The 25,106-nt window shown below is 38.5% G+C and overlaps 1 protein-coding gene and 1 long non-coding RNA gene across 11 annotated transcripts in view; one reads left to right on the top strand and one right to left on the bottom strand.

Annotated features, from left to right (window-relative positions):
* The first annotated feature begins 18,132 nt into the window (after positions 1-18,132).
* The window catches only part of fam131ba (family with sequence similarity 131 member Ba), a 66,211-nt gene continuing 59,237 nt past the window's right edge, over positions 18,133-25,106 (top strand). For 6 of the 9 annotated variants that reach the window (XM_067612054.1, XM_067612050.1, XM_067612055.1 and 3 more), the window contains exon 1: positions 18,133-18,441. In XM_067612054.1, the coding sequence (XP_067468155.1) occupies positions 18,414-18,441 (28 nt within the window). In that variant the 5' untranslated portion in view covers positions 18,133-18,413. The remainder of the gene's footprint in view (positions 18,442-25,106) is intronic. The other 3 variants (XM_067612056.1, XM_067612048.1, XM_067612047.1) reach the window with 2 other exon arrangements.
* LOC137198307 (uncharacterized) overlaps positions 23,826-25,106 on the bottom strand; it is a 59,424-nt gene continuing 58,143 nt past the window's right edge. For both annotated transcript variants that reach the window (XR_010931618.1, XR_010931619.1), the window contains one exon: positions 23,826-25,074. This is a non-coding gene — a long non-coding RNA (uncharacterized lncRNA). The remainder of the gene's footprint in view (positions 25,075-25,106) is intronic.

Below are 25,106 nucleotides of genomic sequence, written 5' to 3'. Positions count from 1 at the left end.
AAATCCATGAAACACAACAACACATTCAGTTATAAACCAAACACACACCTCCAGCTGTCACTCTGTATGTTTCATGGGGATCTTTGTGCTGTCTCAGGCTCTGTCAGATCTTTCTGCTGAGGCATCGAGGAGTTCATCTCCTCCGCAGCTCATCTGGTTAACGCCAGAGACTCCTGGCTGGTCTGAGATCTGCCTCAAACACCTGTGAGGACTTTTCTCTGTAGCAGAAGTAGAAGATAATTCATAAGTACATCTGTAGTCAGAAGAACTTAAATTCAGGTAAATACTTTTTTTCTGGCAGCAGTCTTTGTATGTTTTGGTTGTTTTTTTCTAGAATAAACAGTGATTGAGATCTTTACCCTCAAAAGCTGCAGTACAGGAAACTTTGCATGCTGATAGTAGTAAACGTTTTGTTATAATACAAAGAAACCCAATAAATGCATGAAAATGATGTCAGTACATGGACACAGTTAATAATAAAAGTACACTATTATTATTAAATATGTTCCATTTGACAAGTTACTCAAGTAAAAGTAAATATTAGGAGTAAAATAAACTTAAAATGTTTTAAGACATATAAACATACTCCACTTTGAATAATAATTAGTGTTTGATATGTTTTTTTTTTTCCATAAAAAGGTTCAAAATACAAAAATACAGAATATGTAGATGTAAATATGGAACTATATGTTAAATAATTTCAAAAGTTTTCCTGCTGGACACAAGATGTCTCCTACTTCACTGTAAAGTTCATTATCAGTATTTGTGCATCATGATGTATAAGTTACATACTTGGCCAAGATTGGCTCCAAACTAGTTGTGATGTCACAAATCCTGCTCGTAGGTTCACATATTAAACTCAGATTTCAGGTGAGAACAGAGAAACTTTCCTCCTTCAGCAGATGAAGGTTGAATGAATCATTCTGCACAGAGAAGAAGAACAACATCCAGCTGAAGGAGCAGAAAGAAAAACACATTTTTGAGTGGAAGGAGACTTTAAGCGTCAAATGTAAACTCGTCCATTGTGAAGAAGAGTTTAGTGTCACCTTGTATCTCCTGTTTTGGGGATTTTTTTATGTTTCCACCTCAGATGAAGAGCTCGAAAATTAATGAGTTATGAGTAAGTAATAAGAACAAACAGTTTCAGTGTATCACTACAGCTGTCTAAATCAGAGAAGTCAGGATGTTGCTAAGTCGCTGCTAACTGAATCACCATGACTGTGATGATTTATTGACCAGATGGTAAACGAGAGAACAAACTGACATCATATAAACAGAAGTCAGAGTGAAAAGAGGAAGGTGACGTGTAGTAAGTCTTAAAAATGAGTTTTTTCATTTCACAGGAGATGAAGGAAGTGACTCTGCTGCTCTGAAAGGAGCCACTGGTGGTTATAAATTTTTTTTCCTATTAGAATTTTGTTCTAAATCCATAAGAAAAAACAAATCAACTAAAATAAATCAAGCAGTATGTCTGAAGAAAGAACAAGTTGTTTGCAGCTTCTGCCGTCAGACCTTTTTCCCGTTTCTGTGGCTCAACATGTTGCAGAAAGTCTGACTGGCAACAACAACACGTCCACTTTAAAGGGTTCAGTTCAGGATTCGGGTTTGTCTTTAAAGTCTTTCTGACAGGACACATGTTTGACGTTCATTCGCTGTGACGTACAGGTGGAGGCTGCAACCTTTTTTTTGGAACGTCCTTTCTAACAACCAGGCCAGACTGCAGCCGAGGTTTTTATTTAAATAGTCTTCAGACCTTATTTACATTTTAGAGCTTTAACCTTTACTCCCAAAATCTGCTGTGATATCAGAGAGTAAATTACCGCCATCACTGAGACATCCAGATATGCAATAAAATACTAAAAACAGACAAGGCGGAGTTGAGATGCAAAGCCGTTATAAGTCTAATTTTCTAACTTTCATCTGAGCGTCATGGCTACTTGTGAGCGTCATGATGTGTGAGGTGTTCTCTGATGATGTGAAATGGAGCAGAGGTATAATTTTTGGCTTCACGTTTATGCCACCTGCCAGCTGATAAGAAAAACTATTTTCTGTGTCCATGACATAAAAGTTTATAACCAACACCTGCCCCTTTTACAGCAGCAGTCACTTCCTTTCTACTCTGATAAGATGACAACTCATGTTTTAAGATGCATCACATGTCAAGCAACAACAAAATGAGGAGATATTCTGCATGTTAGACCCATTTTCAGTCAGGTTTACAATTTCATCATATGATGTTTGCATTAGAGATGTGCAGAGAGCCCAGTATTTGTATTTGTATTCTAATACAAGTGGAAAGAGGCTTAAAAATCCTGTTTTTGTTTTTGTTAAATTTTTATTTGTTTTGTTTAATTTTAGAAATTTAAAGTGTTACAATAAGTGTTCATGAACAAACTACCTTATGAAGGAGGTCCCCACACTGGGTCTCAAACTGGAGTCTCCCAGATCGACTGCGCTAAAACTTTACTCATTGCCTCATTGCAGACAGACCTCTACCTATTTATACACCCATAACACAGAGACAGCACACCCCATAATTTGTAGGGAAGAACTTCAAAGATAATTATTGCTTTGCACTTTTCGTTTATTGTCTATTTTTAACAACCTAGAAAGGAGAAGGGGAACAACAGGTTATGGAGAGTCCCTTGTAAGCACTTTGCTTGTGTCAGTAGCTCAGCTTTATCTCTGGGGAACACCCTCAACTCCGGGAGTGATGTCCAAATTAGGAAATGCGCATCATGTAGCAGGTGGATGTGACTCCCCTCGTTGAGACCTGCTGATAGACGTAACAGCAGGGCAGAGGAGAGAGACTGAGATAGTGATGTAACTGACCTGCACGCTTTTCACTTTTTTTTCTTCCCAAAAACAAAATTTTTTTTAAATATTTGCATGTAACAAATATTCGTAAAAAAACCCACAATTTGTGCTTTGCTGAATAATATATTTGTATTCGGGCACGCCCCTAGTTTGCATGTACATTCTTGTAACAAATTGTAATTTTCCTATAAATGTAACAGTGAAAGTATCCGTTCTTTGGAGGAGAGTTGGCACTCCTTCCTTTATTGGTTATATATCACAAAGCAAATGGACTTGCTGCTACAAAGTAGTGCATGTTGATTAATGTCCTTCTGAGTGTGGCTCTATGTATAATTTATCTGAATTAGCCTCTAAGTCACAGTCATTTCCGGACTGTGACAGTGTACAGACGTTTTCAGCCTGTTTTGCTATAGACAGTAGAGATACAGCATATCTGGTCATGCATGAAACCTGTGTAGTTGTCTGTTGGTTGTATTTTTATAATACTAGCTCTAAAAGTTGTAAAATTATAAAAGAAAAAAGCATCTATACAGTGCTAATAATACTGTGTATCAGTCATTTGTATGACAGAGTGAGAGAAATAATCAAAGCAGATGATTATTAAAGATAATGAGTTTTTTGTTGCATAGCTTTGGTTCCCTGCTCTCCACAGAGGCGGCGAACTCGACCCTCAGGAGCGGTTTGTTTTGGTTTCAGAAGCCTGACGTGCGGCACAAATGCGGCTTCAGAGGCCTTTTCACAGCAGCGGGGAGCCGAGCAGCAGGGCGACACTGTGAACAGAAAAACAAAGAGTATCGATTCAGCCGGACTCAAGTGTGGGATCAATCGTTATGGCATTTATACTGTGAGCTCTGTGAAGCCCATAAACTGGCTGCGGCTGGTGGACTTTGTGTGTATCTGTGTGGGTGGAAGTGATGTGTGCAGGGGCGTCACTGTTCATGTCACTGAGCTGCAGCGGCTCGAGGTGAGAAAAACACTGATGTGTCGTGTTTTGTATGAAGGTTGAACCAAAGCATTTCTAAGATAGTCTGACCAACATGGGTGTAAAACAAGTCTGCTGTTAAGAAGAGCATCTGTAAGAAACCGTTAAAAATCTACTTCACTTAACTTTTAATTAGTGTTTCAACTGGAGGTTTTATTACGTATTTACTTGTGGTTTAAATTGAATTTTAGTGAGTGATTGATTTTTAAACCTATATTTTGGCCATGCTTTGCACTAGAGATGTGCAGAGATCCCAGTATTTGTATTTGTATCTGTATTTGTTGAGGCAGCAAAATTATTTGTATTTGTATTCAAATAAAAGTGGAAAGAGGCTTAAAAATCCTGTTTTTGTTTTTATGACACTTTTAATTTTAGAAAATTAAAGTGTTACAATAAGTGTTCATGAATAAACTACCTTACGAAGGAGGTCCCCACATCGGGTCTTGAACTGGAGTCTCCCAGATCATAGACGACTGCACTGACTACTGAACTAAAACTTTACTCATTGCCTCATTGCAGACTGACCTCTACCTATTTATACACCCATAACACAGAGACAGCACACCGTGTAACGTGTAGGGAAGAACTTCAAAGGCGATTATTGCTTTGCACTTTTCATTTATTGTCTATTTTTTACAACCTAACTTTGTGAGAAGGAGAAGGGGAACAACGAATTATGGAGAATCCTTTGGGAGAACTTTGCCTGTATCTGTAGCTCAGCTTTATCTCTGAGGGAACACCCCCAACAAATAATTTTAAAAATATTTGTATGAAACAAAATATTCGTATAAAACCCACTATTTGTGCTTTGCCAAATAATGTATTTGTATTCGGGCACACCCCTAGTTTGCACTTGAGCCGGCTAGCATGTCCTTGAACACAATTAACTATGAACTATGTTGTATGTATGTTGTATATTTTCATTTTTAACTTGCCTCTATTTCTGTTTTCTGCTGTTTTAAATGTTAAAGCACTTTGAGCTGTATGTTTCATTCTGTGTGAAAGGTGCCATACATATAAAGATTATTATTATTATATCATTGTGTTTACCCAGCATGGTATTTTTACAGTGATTATTATGATTATAACTGAATACATTATTATATGTGCTGTAACATACACTCACCAGCCACTTCATTACGAACACCTGTGCAATCTAATGCAACAGCTCTGCTATAAACTCTACATTTATGAAGCTTATGCATCATCAGAAAGGTGATAATGCTACTTAATGTGTATTATTGATTTACTAGAGCGCATTATATTGAATGGTGTTCCTACTATTTTGTCCACACCATTAATATACATGAGGGGGGACAAAATATAAGGGACACTTTTCAACAAAAACTGAAAATGTATAAACTTTGTATTGTTGTATTGGATTGCATTAGATTACAAAGGTGTTCCTAATAAAGTGCTCAGTGAGTGTAAATCATAAATTTATATTACAGTGTAATTTATATGGCAGGCTATATTTGGGCTAAATGTGGACTAAAGCTGATAATGTGATAAATAAAAGTAAAAATAAGTTAGATGTGTGTCAGGAGCACTACCAAAAGTGATTAAATTATTTTATTTATGTGTTGTAGCTCCTAGGAGATGGTGCAAAAATCAGATAAAAAAGATAAGAAATGAACAAATATATATGCAATTAAAACATAAATAAACAATAACAGAAGAAGGAAACACTATAAATATTATAAACATGTGCATGTGTAAGATCATGTTTGGTGATATGTGTATGATTTACGACGTGTCTTTTTTAGTACGTTTAAGGTGACTTTAGCAAAAAATTGTTATCAGCTTTTGTTATCATTATCAGATGTACCTGTCACATATCATACAGTATCTGTATTGATTTATGTAACGCCTGCCTCGCCCCTCCGACCCTGCTGAGGAAACCCTGTTTGTCGACGCCTCTTTAAGCAGTCAGGGTGAGCGGTTAAGGAGTGAGTTCATCGCCTCCGGCTGCCAAGGACAGGATTACCCAGCGGCCGGCCTCGCTGCCGCCGTCACCCTCGCCCTGACCCGCCCTGTTGTCCACACACACATACAGACACACACACACACACACACACACACACACACACACACACACACACACACACAGACACACAACTTTCCCTCAACAACTCTTAACCTGATCCTAGAGCTAACTTCAACAAGTTAAGCAAGTTAAATTACTTTTATGTGGTAAAAATTAATTTGATGTGTTAGTAATCTGCTATTTTTAACAGTTACTGAGGCAAAATTGCATTTTCTTGCTTTATTTCTTACTCTATTTGTCATTTAATTGACTTTTTTCCTCATTCTTCATGCTGTGGATTCATTTTCTGTGTATTTGAAGTAACATTAAGACATTTTAAAGGTTTGATTTGTCACTTTTCAGTTATCTGCAGGTGAAAAACTGACTAAACCTGATTTTTAGGTGGCCAATATGAAGAATCCACACTTTCTTAAAGACGTATTAAACAACTTTTGACCACTAAAGAGCAGAAAATAAAGAAATACATCCCTGTTATACCATTGGCTTACCAACGTGTTAGCAAACAGCCTCTTATTAACACATCCAGCAGACACAGAGCGGCTTTAGTCGTGTTTCTGTCCACCTGATAAAGGAAAATCCAATATTCACTCTCATTTTATCTCTGGTTTAATGTCCTCCAACTCCTCAGGGAAATATCTTCAGTTGCTAAAATGCTCCACTTTCTTCACCAGATTAGTTTCTATAATTTCGTCCGTCTGCTGTTCGGCTGCCTGGCAGGTAAGCGTATAGTCATCAGAGCCTGTTTGCTGAAAACAAACGGACGGTTTAATACAGAGAGTGCTGAGATAGCCTGTGTGCATCCAGAGAGGCTAAAAGAAGCTTACAGGGGACATTTCATGCACATTTACACGTCTATATTTATATTCTGGAGGCTAAACTGGAATATTTTTGCATAATTTACAGTTAAAAACTCCTTATTTATCTTAGTATTACTATTAAAAACACATTAATGAGGCCACACTGTTGCTTCATCACCATGAACACACGCTGTAGTTTATTCTGACTTAATCACAAACACACCATCCTGCTGCTGCCGCCGCTGCTGCCAGAAATACTCACAGCCCAAAGCGTATTACTGCACGACTGAAAATAGTCCCAACAAATCTTCCTCCTCTTTGAGTCACATTTACTAAAAACACAATACAGTGAGTGAGGGAGTATATAGTGTATGTGAGAGCTGTGTAGGAACTAATGAGCTGGGTGGAAAAGTCAGGAAGTATTTTTAGTTTTTAAGGTCTTTTCTTGGGATTTGTTGACAGCAGTTTTGGTGATTTTTCCTCATATTTCTATCCCTGTGAGGACATCTGGCCTGCAGCATGAAACCGCTTCACTGTAGAAAAAAAAAAAAAAAAAAAAAAGTTCATATTTATTCTTCATGTGATTTTTCCTTCTTTTTGTTTCTGCAACAAAAAAGCAATTTAACAACTATTGTCCACTGAAGAGCCTTTCATCATTTTCTTTTGTCCTCACACACACACAGTCGCACAGACAGCCAACCAGCTGTACAATTATGCATTCATGCTCTCACACACACACACACACACACACACACACAAACATGCACACACACACACACACACACACACACACACACACACACACACAAACATGCACACACACACACTCGCAGCTATAAATAGTACGTTTGTCTTCGTATACAGATACATAACATTTCTCCCTCTTGTCAGCTCCCTCCTTTTCTCGTCTCACCTCACCCATTTCTCTCCTCCGCACCCTTCATCCTTTCACCTTCACTTCTCCTCCTCCTCCTCTTCTTTCTGCCAGAATACTAATAAACCTGCACGTCTCTCCTCCTCATCCCTCCTTCCTCTCGTCTTTTTTTTCTTCCCCCCTCTCTCCATCTCAGGTTGTGTTTTTTTCCCTACAGAATCTCATATTTCCCATAAATGTTTGCTGCTTGAATTCTTTGTCCTTATCTCTCAGCATGACTCATAGACTTATACCCTCATCTCCTCCTCCTCCTCCTCCTCCTCCTCCTCATCCCTCCATCCCTTCACTCTCTTGGGTAAGTTTTACTTGGAAAGCTTCCACGACTGCTCGGGGTTTAACTCCCTCTTGCTCTTTTTAATTTCTATTCTTCTCTCTTTAGTTTTTCTTCTTCTCCTCGTTCCTCACAGGCAACATGTTTTCCCCCCGAAGGCAAACTGCTGTATTTGCAAATGTTTTCGGAGAGACAATCTGTAGGATCTTCGTACTTTGCACCACAGTGTGTCTATGCAAAACGCCATGTTGTCATGGAGACACCTGTCTGCAAAGTGTGTTTGCAAACACTTCACGTGCCTGTTTTTTAACCTGCGGTGTGAAATTTTGAATAAAATTTAAAGGGGACCTATCATGCACATTTCCAGGTGTATATTTATATATTTATATTAAATTTCCCCCGTCTGTGTCTGTGTTCGTGTGTGCTCTTGCGTGAACGTAGCTACTCCCTCCTCCTCCTCCTCCTGCTCAGCCTGCGACTGGCACACCTGCTCATCATTACCTCATCAATTAGACAATATATCTAATCTGGCTCTCGTTCCAGTCTTTGCCAGATCGTTCCATCATCTATAGTGGTATTTAGCTGCTCAGGCCAACTTTAAAGTGTGTTTTTTTGCTCTTTAAGTATTTTCGCTGTTCTGTGCCTCCCTTTGCTCCAGAGCTCCTCCTCAAGTGGCAGCCAGCTGCCTGCCAAGACTCCTCCAGCCCTCCGTCTACCTGTTCACCACTCTGCTCCCCTCAGAGCACCTGTCTGCCTGCCCGCTCTCTCCACCACCATCTCAAGCTCCTCTCCTGCCTGCACCGCCACATTCACTCTCTCCCTGCTGCTCCGCTCTCAGCCCCCAGCGCTCTCCTGCCTCTCCAACCCACCACCTTACCTTCATTCATATTGATGGATTTTAAGTTTTTGCAATAAACCCTCTTAAACTTCTTCTCTGTCTCAGAGGCCCGGAGCCGGTGAGACAACTGTCAATCACAGCTGTCAATCAACGCCCACACAGCAGACATCGAAGCTACTATAAGTCTTCAAATCCTTTTAACGGAGCAATATTTTAAAAAATGACCACCAGCACACTTACTAGAGGGTGTGAATTTAGCGATTCAGACCAGAATGACTCATTGAAATAAAATTATTGACTTAGTATGGAGTATGGGAGTCAGTTGGAGCATCTTTGAGAGTCGTCTGCATTGATTTCAGCCTTAAGCTGTTATAGTTGCTGCTTAGTTCAGTTCAGGTCAGGATGAAGCCCTGACTTTTGACTTGCAGGCAACATTTTTACATATGTTCACCTCAAGTTTTGGAACTTTGACCATGTTTAACATCCAATATCATAACAGTATAAAAATAACAGAAGCTCATAAAAGCATGATGTGTATATAAGGGTATATCCATCATACTGTAGATTAAGATACAACAGATACCTACAATATATTACGGACAAACAAGCAAACACACCTTTTTTCCCCAAAGCATTTTAATGCCAAAAGGCTTTGAAAACTTAGGCTAAAATGGAAATGACTCACTCCATCTTGGACAATTTTAGTCTATATTTCAGCTACGAGCAGGTCTGTAACACCATGTACAGCTTGTGTGATTGCTTTCATTGTGAAGTCTGCAGGTTTCTATATAAAGAGAAGAAAGACTGATCAAAATCAACACCTCCACTCTCGGTAATTTACTGAAAATTTCTTCTCAGTCAGGAGTGAAAACATCGATGCTTCTCTGTGAATGATTAACTTTCACTTATGAGAATCAATGAGTTGCAGAAAACACATCTGCTCACATGGGACGTTTCTGTTTGGGAAGAAAACAGGATTTTTACAAAGCTGCTGGTGTTTTATTGACTTTCTTAGAATCATATGAATATATAATCATATCACATTTTCATTTTTACATACACAATGATTCACAACAAATTCTCATTAAAAACTGATCAATTTAGTCATTTAAGATTTGTTTTATTTAGTTCATTGCAATTCACTTTTACTTCTGTCTATGTAATTGATTGATTGATTGATGTGATTTTTACAAAGAATGCTAAGAGTCTACATGTAGCAGCTCTGTGTGTGTGTGTGTGTGTGTGTGTGTGTGTGTGTGTGTGTGTGTGTGTGTGTGTGTGTGTATTTTGGCACAGTGTTGCTTTGAGCTAAATGCTAACATCAACATGCTAACATGCTTACACTGATAATGTTAGCATGCTGATGTTTAGCAGGTATAATGTTTAACATGTTAACCATCTTAAGTTAGCATGGTAGCATGCTAACATTTGCTAATTAGCACTAAACACAAAGCACAGCTAAGGTGAATGGTAATGTGATTACATTTTAAAGGTATTTTGTTTTAAAAACTATTGGACAAATGAAAAGTTTGACCTGATGATGGCGCTGAATGTAAAGTCAGGGGATCAGCAGAGTGATTATAGTTCATCCTGAGAGGAACAAACATCTCACTCTGAACCAAAACTGTCAACCTGCAGGTGGCGCTGAGAGGAAAAGCTGCATCTCAGCAGACCTCCATCATCTCCAGAAGCTACATAAACCAATAATAGTAGTAGGATTTAGTTTCTTCTTCTCATTCTTTACTTCAAATGGAAACTCCCCAAATACACCCGTACATGTCGAACAATCTGATGTCATCACAAGGAGGAAGTAGAGGTAACTTTGCAAGCTTTTGACTTTCAGTGAGCATTTACACACCTTCACCTCAAGTTTTGGACATTAGAACATATTTAACATCCAACATTATAACAGTATAAAAACAACAGAAAATCCCCCAAATCATGTTATGTCCCCTTTAGAGAAACATCATTAAAAAGTATGTGTAGAAGGAGTCCATGCAGCAGCAGCAGCAGCAGCAGCAGCAGCGGTGGATGTTGGTATTCATTACTGTGCCCAGCTGTCAGCGTCTCAGTCATCAGAACGAGCCGTTAGAGGGAAGAAGAGGAGAAATCACACGGCCGAGAATCCACCGAGCGACTCTCAGCTGTTCCTGGTGTTTCATTTGACTGTGGGCGAAGAAAACGAAGAAAGAGGCCAAAATAAACGCAACAGATGCTGAATATTTAACTCAAAGTGTGAAAATATAACTTCTACTCTCTCTACTGAGTGCTGTCATGGAAGTAAAGCAGATTTCAGGCAAAAGAGTGAAACTGAGAACATCTCTGAGCAGTCTGTGTGTGTTGAGGTTGGTTATATAATTACTGGTAAGTAATTATGTTTTTGTTTTCTTTTGTCCTCAGTCGCGTCAGGATCGCAGCGAGGACTTTAAATCTGTCAAAATCTCAGACTCTGCTGGTACAACTCTGACGAAAGAGGAAAGAAGACGTTTTGGCAGCGTGTTCTGGTGTTTATGAGTGTTTATACTGCCCGGCCTGATGGGGCAGCTATAATTAAAAGTCAGAATGAAGAGACGCCACAGCGACAAGCCGGCTCTAATAAAACCTGAAGGGACCATGCATCTTTTTACAGAAAGATTGGTGGAGGACATGTTGACTAGTTTGGGACAGAATCATTAGTTTCTGTTGAACATTTATCTTTAAAATTAAATATTTTCACTATTTTCAATAAAACTTCAAACTAAAATCTGAATACATGTCTTTAGTTGTTAATAGGAACATTTTTTGATAGATTACACTAACACAAACGTCATGGATGACTATTTATGTTGTTTCATGCAGTGTAAAGTAGGCTGGTGTTTAGAATGCTGTATATACATATAATATAAAATAAAACTATAAAATAAGATCACATGAAGCTTAAAACAGCTGTTCTTCTTAGTTCATGAATTATTTTTACAAGATCACAATGATCTGCATGATTTTTAAAGGATAACTCTAGTGTTTTTACAACTAGAGTGTTATTAAAATATTGAGTATTTTGATCATCATTTTTATCAGTAATTACAAAATCACGCTCACCGAGTTAATGGCTGATATCTGGGAATGTGGCCAGATCATTAAAAAGAATCCAGGCAGGGTATAAAACACAGACAGGTTGTAAACAAACCCCACAAGTCAAAGCCAAACTTAATTAGAAGTAAAAAAAAATCAACAAGTCCTCCGAACTGAACACCTAAACAAAATGTCATGACGATAACTCTTCTTCCCTGAAGTGGAGGAAGTCGGTACATAAGCAGTAAAAAAAACAAGCATTTCATCATCATTCTCTCCCAAAACCATCCATGTCAACGTCTGACACAGCTACTGGCAGGACGAGGTCATTTGTCAGTGCCTTAAAAAACTGTCACATATGATTGACCCCAGTTATAATAAAACAATATTATTAACTAAATCTTTGCTGGTTCCTGCACATTGTTGTCCCAACACATACATTTACATTCAAGTGACAAAGCACTTATGATACTCTCTATCATGGTTCTCTAACCTTTACCAAGCAGTGACTTAGGTTCACTATCAGTAATATGTCATTATCACTATTTTACTTGTACATATATTTAAGTTGTTGATGTATCATTATCATATCATCAGCATCTTAACATTCAGGTGTCCATATGAACATTGAAACATGTTTTTTTTTTTTTTTGCTGTAATCATTCCTCCTGTTCATATTGGATATTAAAAGATCCTTCAAATGTGTTTTTAATGGAAGTGATGGAGGCCAAAATCCACAGTGTGTCCACACAGTCATTTAAAAGTTAATCTGAAGCTTCTATGAGGCTTCAACAGTCTGAGTTAGTCATATCAAGTGGATATCTGACACATTTACAGTCTTTTTAGCATCAAATTCCCTCTTTGTGTTCCCTCAGACGGTGTTTCCTGTTGAGCTGTGGTGGAAGTATAGTAACAAAAAGAGGGACTTTGGCACTAAAAAGACTGTAACGTTGAAAGATATCTACTTGATTTCACTCATTTGGATGCTGAAGCTTCATATTAGCTTCAGATAAACTTTGAAATACATTTTTGCACAGAAGGAGGACTGTGGATTTTGTCCCCCATCATTATGAAGAGATCTTCTAATGGTCAGTATGAACAGGAGGAATGATTACAGCAAGAAAAACATGTTTCACTGTTCATTTGGGCTCCTGACTGTTGTTTTAAGACACACTTGAAAATAATATGAACCCGTTCTTTAACCCAAACCGCACCCTTTCTCTTTCCACACCCTAACCCAGAAACTGTAGTGCCTAATCCCAACCAAACCTTCACCAGCGTTGTCAGATCAGATTGTTGCTTAATTTAATTCTGAGGACTTGTTGCCTCACCTTAATATATAGAAGTATATAAATGTTTTTGTCAAAGTATATCATATTTCTAACTCTCCTTCTGTTAAAAAAGATACTCTGTAAAACTCACCAGTGAGTCTGCAGCTCAGTCGTCTGGATATTTATTGAGTGTGGAGCTCAGGGAGAAGAGTTCAAGGCTGCACTTCTGTTCTCCGTCTGAGATGGAGATCGAGTTTGAAGTCGGAAGCGCCGCCCTTCCTCACCTGCACTCCTGAGCTGAATCACTTGTGCGTTTTTTCATATTCATATTGTGTGAGAGAGGAGACGGAGGGAGGCGAGGGAGGGAGGCGAGGGCAGAGATGTTTGGAGGAGGAGAACAGCTGTACTGCATTGTTTGAGAGACAGGTGAGAGATGAGAGGAAAGCCCAGCTGCAGACTCAAACACAGAAGTGCTGAAGTGTGATACATATTACATGCATCAGATATTGCTCACATCTCGACACGTGCTCGCATTTACTCGAGCGGAATAAAACTTTCAAATCCCCCAGCGATGATGAATATAAAAATTATACAACAGAGAGTTCATGAGAGGGCAGCGTCTGAGAGGAAATGATGAATAAGCATGTTGCCGGCGGAGCGGAGGAGTTACTTTGCATGTGGTGGGACTATTTTAATGCGACTGGGTTTACATTTTAGGCCTTTCGCTCACATTTCTGTTCTGCATTCACTCATTCGGAGTAAACGTCTAGTTCACTGACATCACAAGCAACTGCAAGCAAATAAAAATTTAAATTAAAAGGTCAAAGGGTCAAATGTAAATGACTCAGATATTTCCAGCAGCTGCAGAGTCTTCAGACATGTTTCAAATGTTTTTGTGTTACATGATGGGAGAAGATAGAATATAATAGATTACATTTGATTGTTAATACACATGTTTACATCTGTTACTGATGCTGCTGCACGGGGAGATGTAAACTGCTGACTACACCAGCAACAAACTGAAAGTTTTAGTATTTAATTTTGTAAGAGATAAAATAAATACTGAGTATATGGATGTAGGGGAGGAAAGGTTCAAGAAGTAAATAATAAAAAAAAAAAGCTACAAAAAAAGCTACAAAAAAATTAAAGAATTTTTTTTTAAAAAAGCTACAATTTTTTTAAAAAATTAAAAAAAAAAAAAAAAAAAAAAAAGCTACAAAAAAGCTACAAAAAAATTAAAAAACAAATTTCAAAAAAAAAATTAAAAAAGCTACAAAAAAAAAAAATCAGCAATAGAAAATCCCGGTGCTGAAATGTTCCAACATTGTAATTCTGCAGCCATTTCTTGGTCCTTTTCTCTTACAATGTCTCGCATTATCAGCAGCTTACTTCATTTTTCTCTACATTTTTCTTTTCATGTTCTCATTGAGAGGATTTTCTGAGCGGTGGATGGTGAACAGGCTCTTCTTTCTGCCCTCACCGGGAAAATGACAGGATCGGCTATTTGTAGAAATGCCTAAAACAACCTATGTTTAGTTAACAGGTGGCTGTGTAAGTCACGACTGTTGTCTGTCAGAAAATGGAAATAGTATTTCGATGTTGTTAATGCCACAAAGTCTCTAACCAATTACAGTACTGTTTATCAAACCAGGCATTATTAGGTCATTTTGGTATCATGTCTTGTAGAAATCTGCATGAAAATGTTGTTTCAAGACCTTTTAGAATTTGACTTTATATTGTGCTCACATCCTGTTTATGCCAACGTAAAGTTCAGTTAAATCAAAATATAAAAAACAAGAATGCATGAGGACAGGTTGGGTCGTTCCAGTACTGGAGTATACTGGTTGATTTGTGGATCTCTGGGGACGGTGTAGTGAAACTGTCATGTTTGGTCTCCTGTACTGTGCTTAATGGGAACATAATATAATGTTTACAACGTGAAGGCAACAGCAGGTGGGAGCTCCGTAGGGGCCCAATAGCAGAATTTGGCCCTGGGGCCTTTTAAAATGTTAACGTGACCGTGCATATGAATCATACTTGGTGTATCTATTTATAAAAAAGTCACAAACCAACAATCTATTTTGTTATCTATCCTGGTCCTGGAGGACTTGTTGCAACATTTGAGCACACAGGGACATAATGATATAATATCTAGATACAATATATCTATATTTACATTTACATTTAGTCATTTGGCAGATGCTTTAACCCAAAGTGACTTACAAGTGGGGCAAGACAATCAAGCATAAGAGGACAGTGACTCAAAAGAGACATTAAATTAAAAAAAATAATAAAGTAAGTAAGGAGTATCTTTTGGTTCATCTGTTTCTTTTTTTCCTCACTTAAATCTTTGCTGGCAAACGATTTGCAAAATTAAACAAAAAAAAACACTTAATTCATTCTCATTTTTTCCATCATTCATGCAGTTCTGTTAAATGCATTTCTGAAGCTCATTTTGAGTCTTGTATGATGTCAACTTTTCCATTTTTTTTCCTCCAATTGTGCTTCTTGTAGTCATAAGATATACTGTGTGTCAGTTATTCCATTAAAAGGACTGGTTCACATCAAGTCTGTCCTAAAACAACAGTCAGGTGCCTGTTCTGAAGATTATACAGCAGACAGGTAGTTTGGGAGTTCTGCTGCAGACTCTGCTGAGCAGTTTTACTAGTTTATTGGAGCTGAGCGGCTGCCACATGAGACAGTTTTTGTTTGTCTGTTCAAGTTTAAGTCGCTACTCTACTTCACAGTTGATCCACTGCTTGCATTCCTGTGTGTGTGTTCAGAGACATGTAAGTTGTTTACTTAGCGGATACGCTGTCATTACACTGTTATGATTCCATAAATACAGTGTGAATGTGTAGTAGTGAAATGTGTCATTTATCACCATGGATGGCACTGAACTGTCCTTTTATGTTTATGCTTATATATAAGCATAAACATAATTTTTTTATGTTTTACATCCATAAATCCGTGCTTTGATGGGGCAGTCTTAAGGATAAATTGTATAATTCTATGAATTTACAAAAGAATACTGTATAAAATAAGCCTTTATTTACATGAGGTAATTTTAAGGTATTTCTTCAATGTTTTTCTTTTTTGTGCAGATTTATACATTTGTTTAACATACTAGCAATATTTTATAATTTTTTTCATTTTTATTTTACAACAGTTGGACTGTAAAAATGCAGATAATGTCTACAGTAAATATCTGTATTTTTTATTTAAAATTTTTTTTTTTTTAATGTTATTTGACGGTAAGTGTTTGGCAACTTTTTACCATTTTTTTTTTTACTATTTATTTATTTTATTTTACTTTTATTTGTTTGTTTATTTATTTATTTTTACATTAAATTTAAAGTTTTGCTGTAAAAAAACAGAAAGTTGCCTTAATTTTACATTCAGTAATAGGATGTGTATTTTTACATAGAATTCAATGTAATTTAACATTAAAGACCATTAAGTAATTGAATAATTCTGTTAAAAAACTATAATATTCCATTATATTAATTTACAGATTACAGCCTTTATTTTATGGTGAATATTTTTAATAAAAATAATTTATTGTGTTTTTATGGCATTTACACTTAATGTAGAAAAAACAAAAAAAACTGTAAAATAATACAGTAAATTTCTGTGAGATAACTCTTTTTTTTACAGTGTACTTCTGACACTTTCTTAATGTTTGTAATGTATTTATATAATGTTGCCAATGATGCAAACAGTTTTTCTGAATGATAATTTAGGTTTCTAGTGAACTCTTTGGTTATATTAGCCCACTGTGTCTACGATACTGTAGTCTAATATTAGTTTGTTAGCTTATGTGTTGTAGCCAAGATGTAGGCTGCTGGATATTTGCTGCTATTGAATGTTACTACATTTATTATGAGTGAGCTGTTATTAATGGCTACTTTGTACTGTTTTGTCTTTCAGAACCACATACAATGTTCATAATAACCAACTGTCTCAGGATTCATTATTCACATCAAGTCTTGGGGGAACATTCTAACAGATGCACACTACACTATTATAACTGAGAGAAACCAGCCTACAGTTATTGAGCCTCCATAATATTGACATGTTTTTCTTGCTGTAATCATTCCTTCTGTTCATACTGACCATTAGAAGATCCCTTCATAATGATGGAGGACAAAATCCACAGTCCTCCTTCTCTGCAAAAATGTATTTAAAAGTTTATCTGAAGCTAATATGAAGTTTCAGCGTCCAAATGAGTCAAATCAAGTAGATATCTTTCAACGTTACAGTCTTTTTAGTGCCAAAGTTCCTCTTTTTGTTACTATACTTCCACCACAGCTCAACAGGAAACAAAAAGAGGGAATTTGATGCTAAAAAGACTGTAAATGTGTCAGATATCCACTTGATATGACTAACTCAGACTGCTGAAGCCTCATATAAGCTTCAGATTAACTTTTAAATGTATTTTTGCACTAAATGACTGTGTGGACACACTGTGGATTTTGGCCTCCATCACTTACATTGAAAGTACATCTGAAGGGGATCTTTTAATAGCCAGTATGAACAGGAGGAATGATTACAGCGAGGAAAAACCTCTTTTTCTTTAAGACTTGAAAAATTGCAAACCTTTCCTACAAGAATAATTACACCACAGATTCCCATAATTTTTCATAATAGCCTTTTTTTTTTACTGGCTATGAACAGTATTTCAACCAAATATCTGTTGCTTCACATGGCACTTTCTGCACAGTTAAAGATCCATACAACTCAAGCACCTTATATCTTGTCTCTCTAGTATTTGTTGTAACACTTTTAACTGTCTTTTTTTAAAAATCTGAGCAATTGTGAAAACCCTCTCAGATGTTGTCAATAAGCTATTTCATGATTTATTAATGAGAAAACTCTTAAGTGACCATTTTAACACACACTGCACCTAGCTTTGACAGCTTGACTTCAATCTCTATGTGCATGTGTGTGTGTGAGACAGTGTGTGTGTGCATGGATGTGTGAAAGAGAGAGAGAGAGAGAGAGAGAGAGAGAGAGAGAGAGAGAGAGAGAGAGAGAGAGAGTGACATCGACGCTGACTGGGAGAACAGGAGTGTGTGACGACGGCACGGCAGAGAGAGAGAGAGAGAGAGAGAGAGAGAGAGAGAGAAAAGAGAGAGGAAGCGACGCGGATGACACGCACATACACTCCCTCTCTGTCTCACATACGGAGGAGAGAGAGGAGGACAGTGAGGAAGAAGAGACAGAGAGGAGAAGAAGAGAGGAAGAGGAGGAGAGAGGGGGAAAGCTAAGACAGAGAGAGAGAGAGAGAGAGAGAGAGAGAGAGAGAGAGAGTGAAAGAGAGAAAGAAAGAGATCCGGGGAGAGATGCCCGCTGGACGGATGGATTTTATTTTCCCCGAGCTGTACGAGCCTCTGTAAGACAACATGGGCTGCATTGGATCCCGGACGATCAGTAAGAACACACCGCTTCACTGTATATTCTGCCATGTGGAGGGATGGATGGATAGATGGATGGATGGATGGATGCATGGAAAGAAAGAGAGATAGAGAGAGAGAGAGAGAGAGAAATGAGTGCTTTTACAGGGCGGAGATGTGAAGAAGAAGAAGCAATAAGGCACCGGCGATAAATAAACCTGTAATAGTTTTATAATAATCCTGCAGGGAGTTGCAGCGGCGTCTCCTGCGCTTTTCGGTCACATAAGGGGTCTTTTTTTGTGGGGTGTAGTGTGTGTGTGTGTGTGTTGTTAACTATAGGGATAGCATCTAAGTGTGTGTATGTGTGTGTTTTTTATGTGTGTGTGTGTGTGTGTGTGTGTGTGTGTGTGTTGGAGGGGAGAGGCGGGACAGACAGGCAGGCAGCAGGGATGTGAGCGGAATAAGATGCGGCTTGACGTTTCTGTCTCCACATGGATGACACCAGGCAGGCAGTATATATATGTGTGTGTGTGTGTTTATGTGTGTGTGTGTGTGTATGAGTGAGTGAGTGAGTGAGTGAGTGAGAGAGAGAGAGAGAGAGAGAGAGTGAGAGAGAGAGAGAGACCTCCGCCTTTACATAAAACTAAGGTCATTGCATGCTGGATGCTGTGTATCTGAGAAAATTTCCCCTCTCCTCCTCATCCTCCATCCTCTTGTCTCTCTCTCTACTGTGCGTCATGCAGCGACGTAATAAATTGAAGACGCAGGCAGTGCACCCCAGGTTTCACACACACACCTACACACCCACACACACACACCTACACACACGAGGTGTGACTTTGTGGACCCCAGGAAGAATAGTTGCTACCCTTGTAGCAACTAATGGGAATCCAATTAAACAAACACACACACACACACACACACACACACACACACACACCGTTATGAGCAGAAAGCTTGGAGCATGACTCGTGCAGGATGAGTCAGAACCGGGCTCGGTAAACTCAGGTGTGATCCTGAATGCTCTGCACATGTAGGTCAATTCTGCAAAGTCAACAGTGCAGGCAGCTTCACACGCAGCATTTTATACAACACTTGTGAGGACCCTCGTTAACAGTATGTATTAACTGTAACCTTAAACCAAACCCAAGTCTAACCTTGAAGTCCAACTGGAATTACAAGTCGTTTTTGCTAAGAATCAGACTTTCTATCCTTGGTGTTTGTTTTGACTTTTGACAAAATCACAGTTGAATTTATTCTCCTGCAGTGAACAGCTCCGCCTACGTTACTCTACTACAGGAGGGTGTGAATCTTTGGTACTAACAGGTCATAATATCCCTTCAATTCTGTTCAGGCAACTTGAAGGCCAACGTTGTTCACCGTTGCTTAGTGCCATCACAGACTTAAACTGGAATTATGGTTCTCAGAGAACACACGTGCCAAGCTGCACAGAGAAGGGTGTTATGGGTAACCGTGATGAGCCAAAACGTACACCATCCAAATCCTCTGTGCATCAAGCATGTTGATTCACTTCCTGTTTGGAGGTGAGTGCGATACAGACACGAAAACAAAAACAAATGTAAACTTACAGACAAGAATAAAAGAAACACCCGTGCAAACGTCGCCTACATGCTGCCTGGAGAAGCATAATTCCAGCTTTATTTATGTCAGGGGGCAACATACGGATCACAGAATCCACAGGTCTGTCATTACAACTGAATCCATGATGGAGAAACAGCTAACGCTAGACCGTTAGATTGTGGCTTGGCAGGTTGAGCGCCATGTCAACTAATCACAAGGTTGATTGGTTGGTTGGTTGGTTGACACTTTGACATTTCAAAGAGTCCTTGAATAGTCTCAGGAGCTCCCAATGACTCAGCAGGTGTTCATAATAAAAAAGTAACATCTAACGGGAATCAGTGCTAATGTTAGCAAGCTGGGCTAGCTAAAATTTAACCAATGTTATGAGTGAAACCATCTCAACGATTCTAGGCTAAAGCTAAAATTCTGCGGGGGATTCACCTCCAAACAGCAACCAACTTGTTTGATGTGCAGATCCAGACTATATGTTGTTGAGATTAGGAAGGTGTGCATGTTGGCTCCTCTGTGACTTAGTTACCTACAACAGCCTTCTCTATGTAGGTTCACAGAGACATTTACGTGTATCTTCCACAAATATGCCAAAAAATTCCTGTTTTTTAAAAAGGAAATATATAGTATATATTTCCCCACACAGACCATGAAAAGAATTATTAATTTAGTTTGACTTTAACCCTTTAAACCAAGACTTAAACCTCAAACAGCCCTTCAAAGAACTGAGGACCAGAACAAAATGTCCCCACTTTCAAGGTCTAAAACTGGTCCTCACAAAGATGGAAGAACAGAACGTCCAAACACACACACACACACACACACACAGATATAGACAGCTTTAAATTTTCTAAGAAAACCTCTTCACTTCAGACACTAAGACCCGAGAGACGTGGTTCAAACTGCTCTGCTGTCTTTTTAAGTAAAGCATGGTCACTCCTCTGTGTGTCTGTGTATCATTTCAATTAAGCGAAGCATGCAGCCGGTGTGTCCTGCCTTCACGTGCTCATGCATGCAGACACACACATGCACACACTCACATACAAACACACACATTGTTAACTGGAGAACGATCACCTCCCTCCCGTCTTTTAAAACGCTCCATCAAAGCCTCATCAGCTCCTTTATGAAAACAAATGGAGGCTGCAGGGGGGGATTTAAATAAATAAAAGGGAGGGAAAATTTGACCTTTGATTGTCATTGAGCTGGCGCGGACGGACGGACGGCGAGGGAACCGAGGGAGGGATGGATGTGGTGGTTGGTGAGGAACGATAAGCGAGGAGAGAGAGAGAGTGGAGAGGGTTTTTTTGGGGCGCAGAAGATTGTGGTGTGAAGAGCCCAAATAAATGTCCTGGTCTTTTTTGTTTTTTGTTTTTTTTGGTTTTATAAGTGGGTGTGTTCCCCTTTGTGTTTAGCTTTCTGCTCTCATCTTATCTCCTCCTGGCTGTCTCTCCCTCCCTCCCTCCCCTTACTCTCCTTCCCTCTCCATTATTTGCCGTGTCAGAAGTAGATCAAAGCATATTACGTTAGCTATGTGCCGGGTACGTTATCTCACTCCGGTTGATATTCTCATTTTTTGGAAACGTGTGCTCCAGACGGCGAGGAGTGAGCTGAGTGTGGGGTTAACTGAGTCTGCAGCAGTGCTTCATGGTTACTGACAGATCTGGACAAGTAGAAGAAGAAAAAGAAGAAGACAGGAGAAACAGAGCAATAAAGTGTGTTGTAGTAAAGAAAAATCAATGCAGGTTGCAAAACATCCTCCTGTTGTATGATAAGATTTTAGCTAGAGACAATCCAGGACATTTCATCTGCAACTGTCTGCTGTCAGTTTAGTGACTGACACTGCAGGAATCAGTGTCTCTCTTGCAGGAAATAATGTGTTTTATGTTCCCAATTTGTTGGAATAAATAGAAGAATAAGAGCTGGGTAGTTTGCACGATTAGCAATAACTACCTTCATTGAACACAGAAACTAAACACTCGTTAATAGATGCAGATGAAAAACCTTTAAGTTTTTAATTGGATCTTATGTGACCTTGATCAGGGACACAGTGGCAGCTTTGAAGAACTAAAAGGAAAAGCTATTCTAGAGAAGTGCTCACTCACAGAAAGACGTCAAAGAAAGGAAGGGAAAGCTGCACAGTCATAACTCCCTTCAGTGCAATCCCTTGAAAGTTTCTGCACATCTGGCCTTCTTCAGAATAAAAACACTGACGTGAACATTGTTGTTGTAGTTTTTAAATCGACCTTCTGTCTTAAAGGACAAGTCTGTCTCAAAATAATACTGTAATGTCCATTTATGTAAATTCAAAGAGTTTTTGTTCTCCTGTTCATACCAGCCACAAAGAGATTCCCTCAAAAAGCATTTTCAGTAAAAGTCAAAGTTAAGATGAGATCCAGCTGAACTTTAGAAATTCTTAACAAAGACTCTGGATTTTGTTGCCGATCTAATTGAAATCGCTTTAGGATGAGGATGTTTTTGTAGCCAGAATGGACATGAGGAACATCCTTCTAAGGAGAAACTAAACAACTACTCGAGCACAAGATAATGAAAAAGCCTCCTTTCTTTGATTTGTACTGGTTCATTGAACCAGCAACATTTCAAACAGATAAAAAAACACAACTATTTCCATATCTGCCTCCCGTTAGGTTATTAAGATCTAAGATTAAGATTTCTTTACTGTCATTTCTCAGCACTCACATACATTGAAATGAAATAAATCCTCTGCATTTGACCCATCCTATATACTCACACTAGGAGCAGCGGGCAGCCGCAGTGCAACGCCTGGGGACCGACTCCAGTTCTTTGGTCAGAGGCACTGACAGGAGTATTAACCCTAACATACATGTCTTTGATGGTGGGAGGAAACCACACATAAAGGACCTGGGACAGCTGGGGTTTGAACCCAGGACCTTCTTGCTGTGAGGCAACAGTGCTGATCACTGAGCCACCAGATTGCAGTTCATACTAAACCCACTTCATACCTGCTTCTATCTAAATCTACTTGGTTAAGTTTGGTAAAGATCTTCATCATGGGTCAAGGAAACTAATGTTGACTGTTGGTAGGAAACCCAACCACTCCATCCTAACCTCATTCTTTAGTTTTCACTGTAACGTCACACTTCCTGCTTGGACCATTGACACAAGTGGTTTTATGCTGTTTAAACTAATATCCAATGATATAATTTTCCTGGAGAAGACATTTTACATTCAGCAGTTAACCAATCAGCATCTGGATGATTTCCCTCTATTATGTTTACACACTGAAATGGATAATTAGATGTTATCTGGTCCATAGGATTCAAGATTAAACAACCATAAGATGTAAGTTTTGATCTCCAGCTTTAGTTAGAGGCTGTTTTCTTCCATATCTGATGAATTTTGTATATATTTTAGCTCTTTTTTAGCAAAACCCCAGAAAAACCCTTAAAGCATGTGACTGGAGTTCAATACTTAGGTCACATGATGACGACTGATCAAACTCAGCTCACCAAGGTAGCGCATGAGAAGTGACTAAAACTAAGAAAAATAAGGTATAATTTGGTTCTTAATTTAGAGATTTAGAGAGAGAAGATGGTTTTTTTTGGACATACTATTGTTTACAAGATCAAAGAATGAACCTTTATGCTCAACACATTCAGTAGTCATTGTTTTATTTCTGTTTCTATGTTCTGGAATATACAGCCACAACTTTCTGACAACCCAACATTCAGTGAGTACAAAATCAGGATAAGATAAAATTAGCAATAGACCCAGGATCCTGGGTCAGAACGTCCTTGAAAGTTTATAAAATGTCCTTAAATAAGGTCACAATAATTAGAAAAGACACTGTTTGTATTTAACCCCGCTTATGATTTATTTGCTGAGATATCACATTAAATTAAATATATGTTTACCCTCTCTGTGGGAGCCAAGGATCTTTTTCACAAGTTGATACATGAAAAAGTCCAATCAGATGCTATTAGGTTCTTTGCGGGTTCAACGATTCACCAACTCAGGTGCAATAAAAGTGACTATAATCAAAACAATAACGCTGTTGACTTATATACATGAATTCAGAGTAAGAATAATGGTTTATATCCTGAAAACAAGCAAGTACATAGAGTGAAGAAGTAGAAAATATTAGCAGTGTGCACCCAGAATTAGCAGAGACCGTCCTCCCAAGAAAAACCGTTACGAATAATGTCGGTCGCCCAAAAACGACATATAGTTACGTTTGAGTGACAGTCGCCATCTAGTGGCCGTACTTATTATATATACATAATTACTAAATCCTCATTCAGAGGAGGAGGGATGGATGGAGGTGTAGCTACGATCGTCCCCTAATATTAATGCCATGGTTTTTATGGTAACCATGACAACAAAGGTGGCCTAACTTTAAGGAAGTAGTAACTTTAACCTTAACAAAGTGATCATTTTAACCCAAACTATGATCCTCCCTAAACCTAACCAGACCTTAACCACAGCGTTGTCACATCTTAAAACATCTTTTTTTTTTTAACAGTGATTTTTTTTATTTTATAAATGATGATGTTCTGCTGAATACTGCCGATGTGTTGTTTTGGAGTCACATGGTCAAACAATGTATTTGGTTGTTTAATTTTGAGGACTCACAAACCACTGCGTCAAAAAGGCAAAAAACAGCCTCATAAAAGCTGAATAACGAGGTGGAAGATTGAGTTGTTGGGGAGAGATAAGGAAATAAAGCACCATCATTATCATCAGTAAGCGTTTTAACAAAATAAATGAATTGCCTCACGGTCCAGTCAACCCACATCTTACAGCAAAACGACCAGATCGCCTAAAAACTTATTGCCTGCAGAATATTTTCTGTTGCGTTTCTTGCGAGGAACATCTATTCTTATATTAGGCCTGAGCGAGAGTGGCTGCAGCTAAAAATAGATCCGGGGTAAAAGAGGGAGGTCAATGAGAGACGGAGGGGAGGGAAAATGATACAGTAAATATGGGTCAACAGCTCTCTCTCTCTCTATCTATCTCTTCTTCTCTTGCTCTTTCTTCTACATCTCACCCTTGACTTTATGCGAGTGAATCAAATGTCAATAAGTCTCATCTCGGTGATCTGTAGAAAAGACAATAAATTAGAAACAAAAC

This window comes from Thunnus thynnus, chromosome 15, assembly GCF_963924715.1.
Source record: "Thunnus thynnus chromosome 15, fThuThy2.1, whole genome shotgun sequence".
NCBI classification, from domain to species: Eukaryota; Metazoa; Chordata; class Actinopteri; order Scombriformes; family Scombridae; genus Thunnus; species Thunnus thynnus.
Note: the sequence above shows the minus strand (reverse complement) of the source record. Positions and strands in the feature narration are given on the sequence as shown.